The sequence below is a fragment of the Zingiber officinale genome, chromosome 7A (genome assembly GCF_018446385.1).
Source record: "Zingiber officinale cultivar Zhangliang chromosome 7A, Zo_v1.1, whole genome shotgun sequence".
Classification (NCBI taxonomy): Eukaryota; Viridiplantae; Streptophyta; class Magnoliopsida; order Zingiberales; family Zingiberaceae; genus Zingiber; species Zingiber officinale.
In genome coordinates, this window is record NC_055998.1 from 132,905,911 (window position 1) to 132,924,110 (window position 18,200).

The 18,200-nt window shown below is 46.3% G+C and overlaps 1 protein-coding gene across 1 annotated transcript in view; it reads right to left on the bottom strand.

Moving 5' to 3' along the window:
• Positions 1–3,803: 3,803 nt before the first annotated feature.
• The window catches only part of LOC122002654 (methylthioribose-1-phosphate isomerase-like), a 21,144-nt gene continuing 6,747 nt past the window's right edge, over positions 3,804–18,200 (bottom strand). Inside the window, exons 5-9 of the mRNA XM_042557912.1 lie at positions 5,129–5,271; positions 4,940–5,045; positions 4,686–4,824; positions 4,292–4,560; positions 3,804–4,114 (exon numbers count right to left, since the gene is read on the bottom strand). Of these exons, the coding sequence (XP_042413846.1) occupies positions 4,049–4,114; positions 4,292–4,560; positions 4,686–4,824; positions 4,940–5,045; positions 5,129–5,271 (723 nt within the window). The 3' untranslated portion in view covers positions 3,804–4,048. The remainder of the gene's footprint in view (positions 4,115–4,291; positions 4,561–4,685; positions 4,825–4,939; positions 5,046–5,128; positions 5,272–18,200) is intronic.

An 18,200-nucleotide genomic window follows, 5' to 3' on the forward strand; every position in this document is an offset into this window, starting at 1 on the left:
TCCATGTGCCAGGATGGGATCCAGGCACCCGGAGTGGGGTATAAAAGGAGAATTCGACCAGTACTTCAAACACAACATTTCGAACAACTTTCGCTTCTTCGTGTTGCTCAGAAAACGCCTCCTCGATGTCAGAAAGCTACTCCGACGATGATTGCGCTGAAGATCTAATCCTCCAAGTTGTCGGTATTGTTTTTATTCAAGTTACTTGTGTTCAAATTATAATCATCTATTGCAACTTTCCGATTGATTAGTATTTGCCTAACGAAAGCACTTCACGTGCAGGCCTGGGAGTAGAAGTCGCCACAGACTCCGAACCAAGTAAATCTTGGTCGAGTTAGCATTATTTCTGTCTCTTTCTTTATTCCGCTGCCATTACTTTCTCTCCGATTATTTTAAAGTGAACGCGAAAACTATGAGCATTATTTATCCCTCTCTCTAGCACATCTTGATTCTACACAACTTCCTGCTGTGTCTGTGGAGAAGTGCCACCAGAGGCGTGCTGTTCAACTTCGATCAAGGGCGTTGGCAGGATAGTGTGGTAGTTTTGCTACTCCTCAAGCAATAACCAAAGGTACTTGTTGGTCAATGGTAGAGATTAGAGGAGTCAATTAGGGTTGAAAACGAATCGAGCCGGCTCGTGAGCTTTTCGAGCCGGCTCGAAAAATATTCGATTCGTATTCGAATTTATTGAATTTGAGCCGAACTCGAACATGTTTGAATTTTTTTTCGAACCGAATTCGAGTCCAAATTATATTGTTCGAGCCGCTCACGAACCTTAATTTTTATTAATAGAAATTAAATATATATTAAATAAAAAAATTTCGAGCCTTTCGAACCTATTTTCGAGCAATAATTTGAATAGTTCACGAACATGTTCAAATATTTCGAGCCGAACTCGAATTCGAGCCCTAATTCGAACAGAACTCGAATTAACATTTTTAATTTTTCGAGCTTCAAATCGAGCTCAAACTCGAATATACCTATTTCGAACCGAATTCGAACCTCAAATTTTTCAGCATATTCAGATCGATTCAATTAGTTTACACCCTTAGTGTCAATAACTTGTGCCCAGACTGGATTAGTCCTAGCCTTGACCCAGCACTAGCTGAGGCCTGGCAGAGCCCAGGCTAGCTAAATAAAAAATATTTATCTATGATTTTTTTAAAAAACTAATCTTACTTAAAATTTACACATTTTTTTTTAAAGAAGTGCATATGCAGGAATGATGGCTCACGCTTGGATGAGTGCTAAAATAATGCTAAAGGAAGAAGCAGCAGCAGCAACAGCAGCAGCTCTCCTCGGCCTAGAGGTAAGTAACCACTTTGTTGCAGGGACTACTCGGGAACACCATGAAAGGTGAATGAGGCTGCTATCTACCTGAGACGCTTTTATGAGGGTTGATCAATGGTGATGTTCACTTGTCATTCAATCTGATGTGTTGTTCACTCTAGATACTTATTTGCGGATCCTATGTAGTTGTAACTTTCAGGCAATACTTAGGTGTACTGTTGAAAATGTTCAATAGCAGATTGTAGCAGCCATTTTGCTTCGGCATGAATTGTTATGATGTTGAGCCCGTACCCCCACTTGTGTGCCACTCTTTTTAAAAGTTGTTTTGGTAATCGGCATCGCTTTGTTTTCATTTTGCCCAAAGCAAGAGGAGCTTGCAGTCGTTTTGAAGAGATCGTATTGTAGTTAGATCATTACAAGTATGGGTCGTTGACATGGTGGAAAGAACTAGATGTTGAAGACATGTTTGGGCTTGTTTGCTACAGGGCAAGAAATCCGGATGAAAATAAGGTTGAAAAAAATTTGTCTAATGATTTTCAACTATCCATTAAATTTGATGTATTGTTCAACAATTCTATTCCCAATTATGATGTATTTGTAAGGATTTTTTTTTTCCAAATGAGACTTGTAACTAAGGATGTTGAGCTTTTAGACCGTTCGTTGTAAGTGTTTCTCGATTTATTATGATGACCGATGAGAAATTTTTATAGGGTTGGATAGGTTATCTTAGGCTCAATGTTATTATTATATATATATATATATATATATATAGGGAACTATAGAACAGATTGATCTTGTTTTAGACTTCCAAGAGGCTTAAAAGGAGTACCATGATGTTATTATCTCAAACTCTCTTTGATGAACCATTTGCCCCTATTTTGATTACCAATTGACACTGTTCTTGAAAGGTTAAAGAGTAGTGTTACAACTCTTGTTGCTCATAAGTTTGCCAACAAAGAGATCTTGAGTCTATCAAAACATTTTTTCTCTCAAAATGTTCAATCTTAAATAACATGTTTTTTTTTCCAGTAACATATTAATGAAACCTTGAGCTTTTGTTCCCCATATCTTTAAAGGACATGCTTCCTCAAGTGATCATTTAACAGCTGATACTTAACAAAGAATCTTCTAATTTGCTATAGTCAATTGGCTAGAAAGTACAATGTACCATAAAAATGAATACGAGTATAATGAGAAGGATAATAATCGACAAATTTGGGAGACAAAGTCATCGGTTGTAACTTACTTCTAAACCGGGGAACGTTGGCTCTTGTGATGTCTACTCTTTTTGAGACAAAGGAAGGATTTTTTTTCTCCTTTTAAATTGCATCCAAAGCATATAATGCCCTCCTTGATACATAGATAATTCCTATTTAAGTATCCACTTTTATTGCAACCAAAGCACTTAGATTTTCCTTTTGTTGCTTCGTCCATCCTTGATTTCACAACTCTCTGATGTTGGACTTGAGGGTATACATCTTGATCGTTCCTTCTTATGATGATTCAGGATAGTATAATCTAATTCTTCTTTATGTGTTTTTGATAGACTCATTACTTGAGGATGAGGATGTGAGGCTTCATTCTCCAAGAATTCAAATGATGAAGATGGTCTCTTATCTTCATTATTAACCATCACATCCACAATTGAGTTTTTGTAGTCCATTACCTATTGAGTCACTGATAATTATTTTAGTTTATACTTAATGTTTTAATCTCTCGTATATTTAAATTCATATTTATATCATATTTCACTCTTCATTTCAATCTCTCTCTAATTGATAACATTATTTCTAAAATTGTTAGTGATCTTGTCTTATAGGATTATTAGAGGAGACGTCAACTAAAGTTCCAATAGCCCACATGGCCTGGCCATGTTCCCTGACACTGCCTGGACATGTTCTTCGGTACAACGTGACCCGAAGAGTCTCCAGCAGGCCACAGGGCCTGGCCGTGTCTGGGGACACGGCCGTGGCGCGTGTGGCGTTGGGTCAACTTGAGAAGGCCGATTCACAAGCTGGAAAACAGTCAGCCATTAGTGAAAAGGGATCTCATCTCCATTTTTCCCCATCATTCCATCCTTCATCTGCAAGCTCTTGGCCGATTGGGAGAAGCGCTACCATCTCCATCCATCTCCATCACTGGAATCCTCCATCGACAAGCCCTCGATCCGATTGGTAGAGGCACCAGCATCCACATCCCGTGGAGCCACCGTCAATCGATCTCACGAAGAATTACAAACTCCATTAAAGATTGGAATTAAACCATTATTCATATTGTAAATAAGCCCACTATTATAGCCATCTACAAATTTAAATTCACTTGTAAAACAAACAATGATAAACAAATTACGATAAAAAGATGAAAACAATACAATATTCTATTTTCCTTTTCACCCTACATTTTTTCTCAACATAGATATAAAGGCATGATAAATTTTCTTAAGATATAAAAAATTTATGAAAAAGAAGAAAAATTAATAGTAAGAACATTCACGAAACACTTTTTCTCAGTCATACCAGTTCAACCCTCCACATTCCTTTAATCTCATATTTCATTACATAAGTTTGTAGCTAACGGTGATTATTATCAGCCATAGATTTCTACAGACCAAACAACTAGAAAAAAAGTGAACAAACATCAAATTTCTAACTCGTTTATTTATTTGATCACACCATGAGAAAAACAAACATACAGTAAGCAAGCGAAGGAATAGGTTTACACTACATTGGTTGATGTATAAAACCAAGACTAGAACCACTCACTTTGCATTTTCTATGAAACCTTGAATATCAAAAGCATCTTCACTAGACTTTCTGATGACACCCTGAAAATTAACCAGCACAGATAAAATATTTATGTTATATTTTCATGGCATAAACTAAAGCACTAAATTTTTAAAAATAAGAAAATGACATCAAGTTGATATGAGTTGATGTTGGTTGTTTTTCTTTATTACAATCTCTTTTCTTCTGTTGGGGGTGGATGGGACGAAATGAGATACCTTTTCGGTAATAATGGCGGTTATAAGTCTTGCTGGAGTAACATCAAAGGCTGGATTCCAAACTGAAATCCCAGAGGCAGCAACTTGCTTTCCTCGTCCTCCGTCGGAATGCAACAACTCCTTTTCTGACCTTTCTTCTATAACTATTTGTTCTCCAGAAGAAATTGAGAGATCAATTGAAGTTATTGGAGCTGCAACATAGAATTGTATCCCATGGTGATATGCCGAAAGAGCAAGACTATAGGTCCCAATTTTGTTGGCAGTATCACCTACAAAAAAATATGCACACTATGAGTAGTAAACTCCACTTTCTCTAGGCAAATATGCACTACATTTGCATTAGAAACTTTAAGATTGGAACCAAAACGGTTCAGATCATATTGAACATTGATACCGTTTGCAGCAATACGATCAGCACCAACAACAACTGCATTCACACGGCCAGCTTTCATTAAAGCTGCCGCAGCAGAGTCAGCAATCAAAGTTGCAGGTATCTGCTCATGAACAAGTTCAAAGGCAGTGAGCCTGGAACCCTGCAACAAACAGAATCATTGATGATCATACTCAAGAGGATTAACAAAAACATTCAAACAAATGACAATAGTTCAACTATTTTGCTGCGATATGGTAAAAGGTCTTGTAACTAGCCTGGTTGAAAGGTCGTGTTTCAGTGCAGAAGGCTTTTTTTAACCATCCTTCAGTCTGAAGGGCACGGATAACACCCAGCGCAGTCCCATATCCAGCAGTAGCAAGACTGAGAGTTCAGAAAAAGAACAAATCTACACGTCACATCCTAGTAATCCCAATTAACAGAAGAGCAAAGAGAGCACTTTTCACCTTCCTGTATTACAATGTGTTAAAACAGAAATTTTCTGCAAGTTTTCTAGGTGTGATCGGAGATGACTAGCTCCATGGAACCCAATTGCTTCATTAGCAGCAACATCGTCAACAAGCATAGTTTCAGCAGCATCAATATAAGCCTGGCAAGCAGCATGTCAAGTCGAACTGTCAAAATGATAGCCTAAATTTTGCGTACATGTCAACATATTCAGATAATCATCAAAAAAAAAAAAAACCCAGAGTCAGAAATATTTGATCTTATTAAGTTTATAATTGAAAACCACAGTGTTTAAGTGTTAGTTTAACTTATAGAAGTAGTTATTATACAATTTCAAATAAGTTGTCATTGAGGTATCTTGTAGCCAGTTGCTTCCTTAATATATAAAACCACCATCAACTTATTCAATATAGTTGAAGATTAGCAACTGTGCCACTGCCTCCTAAATTGGCAATAATAAATTAAATCATGGACTTTTATCATGAAAGAAGATGATCATAAAAGGAAATTTTATCATGGTAGAAAAATCAAAATCTATAATAGATTGAATAAAGGTCACTTGAATAGGCGATACGAATACAACAATTTCCAATTGCAGGATGAATAAATATTTGTCTGCGTTTCCCAATACCAATACGAATGAACAAATTATCTATTAAGGAAGAGAAATATAAGAATAAAGTTATGTTGTGAAGTAACAAAACATTAGCATGTCCAGAAGCTAATATGGATGTTGATCCTGTCCGAGCGTTGAGTCGACGGACGCTGGGGACGTGGCACGCTCCACTGTCTCCGACTGTTAGTGTAGATCTCCGGCGAACCTGCAAAGAAGCCGAGCCAGGAGGGGTTTCCCGGCGACGACCCTCCGACGCTCAAGTCAGGCAACGAGAGAGGCAGCGTAACTGTGGCTACAGTATAGATTTGCACATACCTTCGTCAACGTCTGGGGATCCTTATATAGGACCCCGGGGAGGCGCGAGCACGCTTCTCGATGCGTGCACGCTTCCCCAAACATACCTTAACAAGTCCGTGTCAGAAAAGTACCTCTGACGCCATTCCGCAATCGTCCGAGCATATCCCGGATGTGATGGTGGAAGCTTCCACCGTATGATCCTGTGTACGGCTCGGCCGCCAACCATGCTGCCTATCGGCGGCAGACGCCTCGAGGATGATGTTATCCCCTGTCTCCTTTGTCCTCTTGCGCTTCTTGTCTATTCCAGGGTCGAGCGGTTAGCCCGCTCGGCGGGCATATCACTTCTGCCTCAGTCGTATGCTCGGATGAGATTGCTCCTACTTGACTTTGTTGCTTTGTGCCCCGGTCGAACGGACAGTCCGCTCGGCCATGAAACCTTTTTGCCTTGAGCATCAGAAACCCGACCCCTAGTCGGATTGTCTTTCATTCGGCGGGGTATCACGGTCAGTCGGCATGCTTCGTCCGCTCGTCGGCCTGCTTCGTCCGGTCGATCGGGTCTCGGGGTTGAATCTCTTGACCTTTGACCTCCACGTACCGTTGACCTTCTGCTAACGAGCGCCAATGAGGCGCTAAGTCCGACTGACTGGACTGCCGGCCGGCTGGAGTGACACCGCTTTCCCACTCTCTGGAATGTTCCTCCTCATGGCCGTTTGGCTTCTTACTGCTGCTGGCGACGGTCAACGCTGACGCCCTTCGAATCTCCTCGGAATTCGTGCAAATCCTCTCCATTAAGACCGAGCACGCGCGCTGCGCGCCGTAATGGCGCTCATTAAATGTGCCCCTGTGGCATGGTGCCACGTGGCGCCTCCGCTGACGTCATCGTACGGCTCAGCGACATGTCCGAGGGGACATCGGCGGTTTGAAATGAACGACCCGATGTGGGCCTCGGTTCCTGTGACCTGCATCCGACGGTCGAGGCCGATCGGGCCCGACCTTATAAAGCCTTCACCTTCTTCCTCCGCCGCACCCTTGCCTTCGCGTGTCCCGCAGCCTTCCTTGGTGCTTCAGCGTTCCGGCGACTCCGCTTTTCCCTTCTCCGACGATTCTCCGACTTCTTCCTTCGATCCTCACTTCCTTTGTAAGGTTCCTCCTCCTTTCTTCCTTTCATCCCTGTGTTTCCTTCGCGTTCTCGGCCGCGTTTCGCCCTTTGGTTATTGTTTTGCTCTCCCTTTTTTTTTCCTCTTGCGCATTTGCTTTCCTTTAGACTTCTGCTTCTTCCATTGCTCTGGCGATGGCAAGCTCCTCTCAGCCTGCGGACCCGGCTCTCGGCCCATGGTATACCACCAAGGAGTCGCAGTTCGATCGGCGCGATGCCGAGAGCCTGTTTAACGCTTTCGATATCCCTTCCGACTTTGAGCTAATTTTACCTTCACCTTCCGCTCGGCCACACAAGCCGCCGAGCGGCGCCTTTTGTCTTTTCCGCGACCAATTCGTAGCCGGTCTGCGGTTTCTCCTCCACCGCTTCATTGTTGAAGTTTGTAACTTTTTTGGCATTCCGCTCGCCCAATTGGTTCCCAACACCTTTCGTCTCCTGTGCGGGGTTGTGGTCTTATTTAAGATACACAACATTCCCCTCCGTCCGGAGGTCTTCTATTATTTTTATTACTCCAAGCAGTCCGAGCCGGGCACTTATCTGTTTCAAGCTCGGCCCGGCTTAGTCTTTTTTGATAAGTTGCCTTCTTCCAACAAACACTGAAAGGAGAACTTTTTCTACCTTCGTGTTCCCGAGCGGCTCCCCTTCCGTACGAAATGGCAGGTCGGACCGCCTATCTCTCCCGAGCTGAAGAAATATAAGACCCGGCTAGACTATCTTCAAGCAGCGAATCTGCTAGCCGGTCTAAAGCTCGACATCAACAAGCTCCTACCTGAAGGAGTGATGTACATATTTGGTTTGAGTCCGAGGACCCCCCTCCCGAGCAGCTTCGGTAAGAACTTCACTTGTGCATTTGCCTTGAGTTCTAACTGATTTCCTTCTCCTTTCTTTGCAGCGAACATCGTAATGGAGTCGGTGCTGTTCGGAATTTTGAAGAAGAAAGCGGCCGCGCTCGAAGCGGCAGCGGCCAAGGAAATGGAGCAACTGGGCATTGCTCCGGTCGGCTCTCATGAGGACGAGAGTGGCACACAGGCAGGCGAGTCGGCCGCTCAGGCTTCGCCTATTGATGCTGCCGGTGGTGCAACTTCTGGCAAAGAACCGGCCGTTTGGGAGGAAAGCTCCGATCCGGAGGACGAGCTTCCACTCAACAGGAAAAGACGGAGAGTTGAGAAGCCCCTCCGTTCGGCAACCTCCGCAGTGCAAGCGTCCGAGCGGACGGGCACCGCCTCCCCACGCGGCCAAGCACCATCGGTCGAGGCGCTCTTCCGACATGACTCCTTCTCGACTGGAGGCGCCTGCGGCTCCCGTCGAAGCGGTTCCGGTTGCCTCCCTTCCTCCAGCACCACGCCGAGTCCTCCGCTCGGGCATTTTGTCCACCATGTCCAACCCTGCTTCTGATCCTCTGGTGTCCGCTTAGACTACTCCGGGCCGACGCCGTACGATTAGGGCCACTCTGCACCTCCCTACCGAGGCATTCATGGCCGAGTCCGATCGGCCGACGGCCCCCGAACTTATGATCACTATGAAGGGGCCCCTCGTTGAGATGTGGGCGGACGCTCGGGCCCGTGTGGCCATGATACCGCTAGAAAAGCTGGTTGACAGCCACATGCAGCAGTCCACCGGGGTAAGGTTTACTTCTTTATGTAGTTTTCCCGATCGGCCTCTTTAACCTTTTATCGTACATCAGCGATGGGTGGAAGAGATTGCTGTCTCCAACCGCTTGGCGATGGTGGAGGACGAGCTGAAGAGGCTGAAGAGTCAGGGCGGCCCGTCATCTTCCAGAGGCCCTTCTTATGCCGAGCTGCAGAAGGAGCTCGACAAAACCAAGGCTCTGTTAGAGGCCGAGAGGAAGAAGACGACCGATCAGACTTACATGTTGGACCAGCTAGACAAAAAGGTTAAATCCTATGATCGCAAGATTGAGCTGGCCACCACTCGAAAGAACACCGTCATCGCCGATCTGGAAAAGAAGAATGTGGAAGCCCGCGCTCTGGAGCAGCGCGTGAATGAGCTAGCCGAGCTGCTAGAAGGCGAGCAGAAAGGCCGCTCGGAAGAGGTGACTAAGCTCAAGGGCGATTTGAAGGACCTGCAAGAGGCTCTTGAAGCTTCCCGTGCTGCCTTCAAGGAGTACCAAGAGGCGGAGCCGGGCCGCGTCGCCGCCTTGAGGCAAAACTACATCCGCTCGGCGGAGTTTGTAAAGAAGGTGTGCAACCAGCTGGTCATCGCCTTCGAGTTGGCCATCACAGCCACGGCGGATTATCTGAAGACCAAGGGTCAACTCCCCGAGTCCGTGGTCATCCTTGCGACGGAGCATGCGACGCTTTTCACTACCATCCCAAAGCATATCTTTAACTTCCTTGAGTGAAGTATTTTCAGGAATGCTTTCGATCGGCGAGTCTTTTATTTTCATGTGGCCTCTGTAACTTTTAACTGCTATCTTTAAATGAATACCTGCTCTTGCTGTGTTAACATTTCATTTCGTATTCCTTTTAACTGTGTCGAACGGTCGCTCGACCTTTTGCTAGGGATTTCTATGAGCTTTTCGCTTAGTGTTTCCCTTTAATGCGCCGATCGGTCAAACGACCTTCTACTAGGGATTTTGTGAGCTTTTCGCCTAGTGTTTTCCTTTACCGCGCCAATCGGTCAAACAACTTCCTTTTTTTCTTGGATTCTCTGCTAATGTCTCGCTGAAGTGCTTCGACGCGACGCTGCCTCATCTGGGGGGTTTATAGTCGCCAGTCCGACTCTAGAGTTTAACGTCGCCACTCGACGGTCTTCAAGCCGGAGGGTTTATAGTCGCCGGTCCGACTCTAGAGTTTAACGTCGCCGCTCGATGGTCTTCCGGCCGGAGGGTTTATAGTCGCCGGTTCGACTCTAAGATTTAACGTCACGCCGACGGCCTCGCGAGGGTTTATACGCCGGTGCTCGACTTAAGATTTAACGCCGTGACGGTTTTCCCACGGAGGGTTTATACCGGTTCGACTCTAAGATTTAACGTGCCGACGGTCTTCCGCCAGAGGGTTTATAATCCGGTTCGACTCAAGATTTAACGTCGCCGCCGACGATCTTCAAGCCGGGGTTTATAGTCGCCGTTCGATTCTAAGATTTAACGTCGCTGCTCGACGGTCTTCCTACGGAGGGTTTATAGTCGTTGGTTCGACTCTAAGATTTAACGTCGTCGCTGACGGTCTTCCCGAGGGTTTATAGTCGGCTCGACTTAAGATTTAACGTCATTTTCGGTCTTCCCACGGAGGGTTTATACTTCGACCGAGATTTAACGTCACCGCCGGCCTTCCCACGAGGGTTTATAGTCGCCGGTTCGACTCTAAGATTTAACGTCGCTGCTTGACGGTCTTTCGGCCGGAGGGTTTATAGTCGCCGATTCAACTCTAAGATTTAACGTCGCTGCTCGACGGTCTTCAAGCCGGGGGATTTATAGTCGCCGGTTCGACTCTAAGATTTAACGTCGCTGCTCGACAGTCTCCAAGCCGGAGGGTTTATAGTCGTCGGTTCGACTCTAAGATTTAACGTCGCTACTCGAAGGTCTTTAACAATGAGCTTACAGCTCGAATAATATACGAGTCTATGGCTCGGATAAAATACGCCGGCCGAACGGTACGGGGTCTTCGACATCGAGCAAGTGGCTCGGATATTATACGCCCGGCCAAACGGCACGGGGTCTTCGACATCGAGCATGTGGCGCAGATAATATACGCCCGGCTGAACGGCACGGGGTCTTCGTCGTGCCTTCATATAGCTACCCGCTATGCGCACAATGCTCATGTCTTTGCTTTGTTCTTATAACTTTTATTCCTGCAACCAAAGGATACAGCCGAACGGAATATTCATGAAATGTATTACATCGGCGCACCTTTCATCCGGCCCGATAGGGCTGGAGGTGGTTTGCACTCCATGGTCTATCTAGCCGTCGTCCATTCTCATCCTCCAAGTAGTAGGCCCCCGATCGAAGCTTCTCGACGACTTTGAAGGGTCCTGCCCAGGGAGTCTCCAACTTGCCTACGTCTCCGACCGGCTTCACTTTCTTCCAGACCAAGTCACCCACCTGGAATGCTCGGGGAATCATGCGGCGGTTGTAGTTCTGCTTCATCCTCTGCCTGTAGGCCATCAGCCGGACGGACGCTTTAGCTCGCTCCTCGTCGATCAAGTCCAATTCTAGCTGCCTCCGCTCGGAATTTGTTTCATCGTAGTTCTGGATCCGGACGAACTCTATGCCGACTTCGACCGGGACGACCGCCTCGCCTCCATACACCAAGTGGAACGGTGTTACTCCCGTTCCCTCCTTAGGGGTCGTGCGGATGACCCATAAGACTCCCCGCAGCTCGTCTACTCAGCTTTCTCCCATGTGGTCGAGCCGAGCCCTAAGAATTCGGAGTATCTCCCGGTTGGCTACTTCGGCTTGACCATTGCTCTGGGGATACGCCACAGACGTGAAGTGCTGCTCAATGCTATATCCCTTGCACCATTTCTCGAGCTGCTTTCCGACGAACTGTCGTTCGTTGTCCGACACGAGCCGACGCGGGATGCCGAACCGACAGATGATGTGTTGCCAGATGAATTTTTTGACCATCTGCTCGGTTATCTTGGCCAATGGCTCAGCCTCTACCCACTTGGAGAAGTAATCGACGGCCACCAGTAGAAACTTCCGTTGTCCGGTCGCCATAGGGAAAGGTCCTACGATGTCCATGTCCCACTGGTCGAACGGGCAAGACACTGTGCACGCTTTCATTTCCTCCGTCGGCTTATGCGAAAAATTGTGGTACTTCTGATAGGAAAGACACGTTGCGACGGTCCGAGCGGCGTCCTCGTGTAGAGTTGGCCAGAAGTATCCGGCTAGTAGGATCTTCCTAGCCAAGGACCGTCCGCCCGGATGACCTCCGCAAGATCCTTGGTGCACCTCCTGGAGAATGTACTCGGCGTCCTCCGAACTGACACACTTCAGCAGAGGTCGGGAGAACGCCTTTTTGTAAAGCTGATCCCCGATAAGCGTGAATCGGTCGGCTCTCCTCCTTAGTAGCTGAGCCTCATCCCGATCGGACGGCGTGGCCCTTGAGCGCAGAAACTCCATGATAGCTGTTCTCTAATCGCTCGGGAATGTGAGGTCCTCCATCCGATCCACGTGCGCCACCAAGGATACTTGCTCGATTGGTTGCTGGATGACGATCGGCGATATCGAGCTTGCGAGCTTGGCTAATTCATCTGCCGCCTGGTTCTCCGTTCGGGGTATCTTCTGGACCACCACCTCGGTGAAGCTAGTCTTGAGTTTTTCAAAGGCCTCCGCGTACAGCTTGAATCTTGCATTGTTTATCTCGAAGGCACCCACGAGTTGTTGAGCGACTAGTTGGGAATCTGAGTGGATCGCCACCCGGCTGGCTCCAACATGCCGTGCGGCCTGCAGTTCGGCTATGAGAGCTTCGTACTCTGTCTCATTATTTGTTGCTCGATAGTCCAGCCGGACGGACAAATGCATCCGCTCTCCCTGAGGCGAAAGTAGCAAGATCCCAATTCCGAGCCGAGTGGACGATCTGTCCATATATATTTTCCATGTAGCTTCATGCTCGGGCTTTTGTACCTCAGTCACGAAATCTGCCAAGGACTGTGCCTTGATTGCCGAGTGGGGTTGATATTGGATGTCGAATTCACTAAGCTCCGTCGTCGAACACACTTTCAGAATACCTTATACGTATGCTTTCCCCCTAACAATTGGAGGAAATATTACCATGATAATCGGATGTAATTTCATCCGATCTTTATACGGAGGCATTCAGATAGAAGGAGATGAGGTAACTTTCTACAAAAATATAACTACTATAAAAACTCAAAAAAATGTAGCTGCAGTGTCCACCCTCGAGGAATTGGAGCTTGAAGAAGAAGAGTACAACCAGATTTAAGAACAAATTTGTACATGGCAATCAGGTACTCTACTGCAAGACCTCATAAAAGAACTCACTGATACTGGATACATTGGGGATAACCCCACTAAATATTGAGCCAAAATCAAAATTACATGCAGGCTTGAAATAAAAAATCCAGATCTTATTATTGAAGACAGGCCTTTGAAGCATGTAACTCCTCAGATGCAAAAATCTTTCAGTACCCATATAAGAGCCTTATTAAAGCTAAAGGTAATCCGACCAAGTACAAGCAGGCATCGGACTACAACAATTATTGTCCATTCTGGCACTATAGTTGATCCAGTAACTGGAAAGGAGACAAAGGGGAAAGAGCGTATGGTCTTCAACTACAAGCGTCTTAACGATAATACTACCAATACAGCCTCCCAGGCATCAACACTATCATTAACAAGGTTGGCCGAAGCAAGATTTACTCAAAGTTTGATCTTAAAAGTGGTTTTCATCAGGTATCAATGGATCCTAAATCTATCCCTTGGACTGCATTTTGGGTTCCTGATGGACTCTACGAATGGTTAGTCATGCCATTTGGATTAAAAAAACGCTCCAGCTGTTTTTCAAAGAAAGATTGACAACTGCTTTAAAGGTACAGAAGATTTTATCGCAGTTTACATTGATGATATTCTGATTTTTTCCGAATCTGAGCAGGAGCATCGAAGTCATTTAAAGATTCTATTAGATATCTGTAAGAAGAATGGGTTAATACTGAGCCCAACAAAAATGAAGCTTGGAAGCCCAACTATTGAATTTCTTGGTGCAACAATAGGAGGATCAAAAATCAAGCTTCAAGCCCACATTATTACAAAAATAGTTGATTTCAGTGATCGTGAACCGCAGACAACCAAAGGGCTTCGTTCATGGCTGGGCCTCCTTAATTATGCCCGATCTTATATTCCTAACCTAGGAAAAATCTTGGGCCCATTATACTCTAAAACAAGTCCAAATGGTGAGAGAAGGATGAATTCACAAGATTGGGCTTTAGTGCGCAAAGTCAAAGCAATGATAAAAGAACTGCTTGATCTGACTATACCACCGGCCCAGTGTTATATGCTTATTGAAACTGACGGCTGTATGGAAGGATGGGGTGGCATCTGTAAATGGAAACTCCAGAAACATGATTCAAGGGTAGAAGAAAAAATCTGCACTTATGCAAGTGGCAAGTTCTCACCCCCAAAGTTCACCCGCCGAAATTCATGCTGTTATGAATAGCTTAAACAGTTTCAAAATTTACTATCTGGACAAGGAGGAGCTTTTAATCAGGACTGATTGCCAAGTCATTATTAGTTTCTTTAATAAATCTGTGCAAAATAAGCCATCTCGAGTACGATGGATAGCTTTTACAGACTTCATTACTGGCTTAGGCATTCCCGTCTAATTTCAACATATTGAAGGTAAAGACAATCTTCTTGCTGACGCCCTATCCCGATTACTTTGTGTCCTTACAGGCCCATGGACTCATACGGAGAAGGATCTTCTAATGCTGACCCAAATGGAGGAGACCTTGAAGCAACTCGACTCCAAGCCAAATACAACAGCATCCCGGCACCTAGCGGGTCTTATCATCTCTTGGTGCAATACGAAGAACTGGCCCAATCCAGCAAAACCCGGATCCTCCATCCAGAGGAACATGACAAAAGAACCCCACATGGAAGATATTGAATGGACAACCTCAAGAAACGTCATTAATAGCATCAGGGAGCTGGAACTCATTTGCAGAGTCAAAGAAAATGACTTTAAGGCCAGGAGCACCCAGAAACGAGGCCTTTACTTCAAAGATGCACTTCCAGCTGTAACCAACACCAGAATTGAATTATTAGAAGCTTTTCTGAAGATGCAAAGCACGCTCCAGCACATCAAAGACACACCACCATAATTAAAGGAAGCATGGTGAGCCCACAAATCCAAAAACACTTTATCCTTTAATGGATTGAGCCCCGGGGAGCCGTCCATTTGTCCAAAAGGATAAGAGTGCTGAGTCAGTTTGTCCTGTAAAGCAAGCAATAATGATAGAGCATCTACTTTAGAGTCTGTAGCAAATCTGTAGTGGGTACAAGAGATAAGAATCGGCTGAATGATGATGGGGCCCAATGTGCACCCAGTTCACCGATGAAAACTCTATAAAACCCATGACTCTCTCAAATGCAGGACACACAGCACATCTTGCTACAAGTCCTACTTTGAGAAGCGCCTAAGCTTGTAAGTTTCTTATTTCAGTTCTTAATCTTAAGTCTCAGTCCTGTATATTATTTCTAGTTCTTGTATACATTATCTATGGTAATATCCTGGTATAGGTATCTAATTATAGAAGGATAGGTCTTTTAATGACCTATTGAAGGCCGCTTTCTTGCATTCTTCCTCCAGGTATTTGTATGCAAAAAGGACCCTTGGGTGAACTCCTATTGTATTTCCTTGGTATTTTTCTTCAAATGCAGCTTTAATTCTTCTACCGAGGTCACCTGGTAATTTTAGCCAGAATTTCTCAGATAATTCTGAACTAGTGAACAACCTTCCAGTTTTTGCAGCTAAATTCATATAATCATTCATAAATGGAAGAATATCTTTAATATGGGAGCATGATATCCTTTCAAGGTTCCTATAGGCATTATCTTGCATATCTGTAGAACCTTGGAAAGGATCTTCTAAAATAAATACCCTCCTTATTTGAGATAATATGTTTTGGGTACCATTTCTTCCTTCAGCCGAATTTACCAATTCTTGATATTTTCTGGGTAGGCCATCCGCCATTGAATCCAGGTCAGCCTTTCTACTTCTCCTAAAAGATTTTCAATAAAATCGGCCTTGTCCTGGTTGTCTGTGAAATTCTGCAAAGCAACCATATTTTTAGTAATGCCTTCCCATCTTAAAAATACATCCTTTACTTTACCAAGCTACGTAGGCAGGGTTAAGATGGCGCCAGTCTGTTGATGTGCTGACGGTAGATTCCACCATTCAGATGTATCCCTGCCTTTAAAGTGCTTCCCTTTTCCCGGTTCAATTGGGGGAACAATACTAACAGGTTCTGATTTTGCCCTATTTGTTGGGGGATATCCGACAGGGTTCATCGTTGTGTCCATTGGAGGCCTATATTGTGAGACAGCCTCTGTTGAATAGATTTGCTCTGTAAGAGCTTTGAGCTTTGGATAATCAGTAATCCAATCTTCTTCTTTCAGCATAGTGTCTTCTGCTTCAGTGTCTTCGGTGCCACCTGCAATGATATGCACCCCACCACCTTCCGCAAAAGGATTAGTAAATTCTTCATTATTAGAAACAGGTGAAGGAGAAAAATCTTGCAAGGCTAAATATTGCAGATAACTAATATAGTCGTCTTCAGTATCACTAGTAATAGCTATGCAAAAGTGGTTGGTAGAAGAGGAAGGGGTCAGAGCATTAAGCTGTTGTCGAATGATCAGGGCGTCATCGTGTGGGACTTCAACTCCTTCGAGGTCCCTGGGCCCGAAGCTGATCTCGGGTCCGCTTGCCCTTTCCTGGCTGCAGCCGACCGCGTGGATCCTCAGCTGCCTTGTGTGTGCCTTTCTGGCTCTATTGGAGTCTCCGCCGGTCGGGCCTCCGGCGATGATGTTGATCTAGCCTCGAGATGCGTTGCCCCTATTTTCCTCCTCCCGAGCGGAAGGTCGAGGTCGTTCATGCGACGCCCGATGGTGGGCTCCGGGCTGCTGACGATGATGCCGCTCGGGGGATCTCCTTTCTATCCTTTGAACGGGGCTCCGTTGTCGATGTTGCCGGTCTGGTGAAGGTGATCGACGACGGTAGCTCCTTGGCGCGGGATGAGCGATGGGGGGGAGGCTCCGACAGTCGCGGGTGTTGTGAGTAGCTGACTGATGGAGTGAGCAAAACATTGGGGTCCATACCTTCCCCTTGGGCTTGGGCCGATCAGCCGCAACTTGCTGGACAGCGTGTGGCCAAGTGTGTTGATGAGGACGGGCGGCTTCAGCTCTCGGTCCTCTGGGCGGCTGGTGACTGACGGGCTGCTTCCGCTCGACGGAAGCTGGTTGGTCATTCTGGGCTTCCTTTCTTCTCGCCGCCTGGGCTTCCTCCACATTGATGTATTCGTTGGCCTTATGCAGCATGTGGTCGTAGTCCTGAGGCGGCTTCCGGATGAGCGAGCGGAAGAAATCATCGTCCACAAGCCCTTGCGTGAACGCGTTCATCATTGTTCCGAGGTGACCGTTGGAATGTCCATGGCCACCTGGTTGAAGCGCTGGATGTACGCTCGGAGCGGCTCCCTTGCGCCTTGCTTGATGGCAAACAGATTTACGCTTGTCTTCTGGTGGCGTCTACTGCTTGCAAAATGATGGAGGAACGCCGTTCGGAATTCCTTGAAACTTGTGATAGATCCGTCCGGCAGCCTCCGAAACCACCGTTGCGCCGATCCCGAAAGCGTGGTGAGGAATACTCGGCATTTCACACCATCTGTGTATTGATGCAGAGTGGCGGTGCTGTCGAAGTTACCCAGATGGTCGTCTGGGTCGGTTGTCCCGTTATATTCCCCGATCGCAGGGGGCACATAATGCTTCGACAGTGGATCACAAAGAATGACATTTGAAAACTGCCGGTTGGTCCGCTCGGGTGACGAGTCCGTTCGGGGCGCCTTTCCTTTTCTGACGTCCCGGACGGGTGCCTCGTCCGATGAAGATCCCTTGTCTTGATTGGCTTGCGCTACCTCCGAGGGCGTCTGGAGCAGAACCCGATGAAAAGGTATCGGGGCGGGTGGCGCCCCCATCTGGGTGTCGACCGGTCCCTTATTTTGCCCCCATATTGAGAGTTGCTCCTGCCTGTCTTCGGGTGGCGCTCGACCCCCCGAGGCTGATGTCGCCTGCTGCGCTGCCCGCTCGGCCTGAGCTTTCTGCTGTCGCTCCACGATTTTTGCGGCTCGCGCTTGGACGAGTACTTCGTGCTCCTCAGGAGGAGAGCGTTACCAGAAGTTGACGTCCAGCTTCTTCCATCTTCTTGGCTCGGATTCAAGTGCGTTCCCACAGACGGCGCCAATTTGATCCTGTCCGAGCGCTGAGTCGACGGACGCTGGGGACGTGGCACGCTCCGCTGTCTCCGACTGT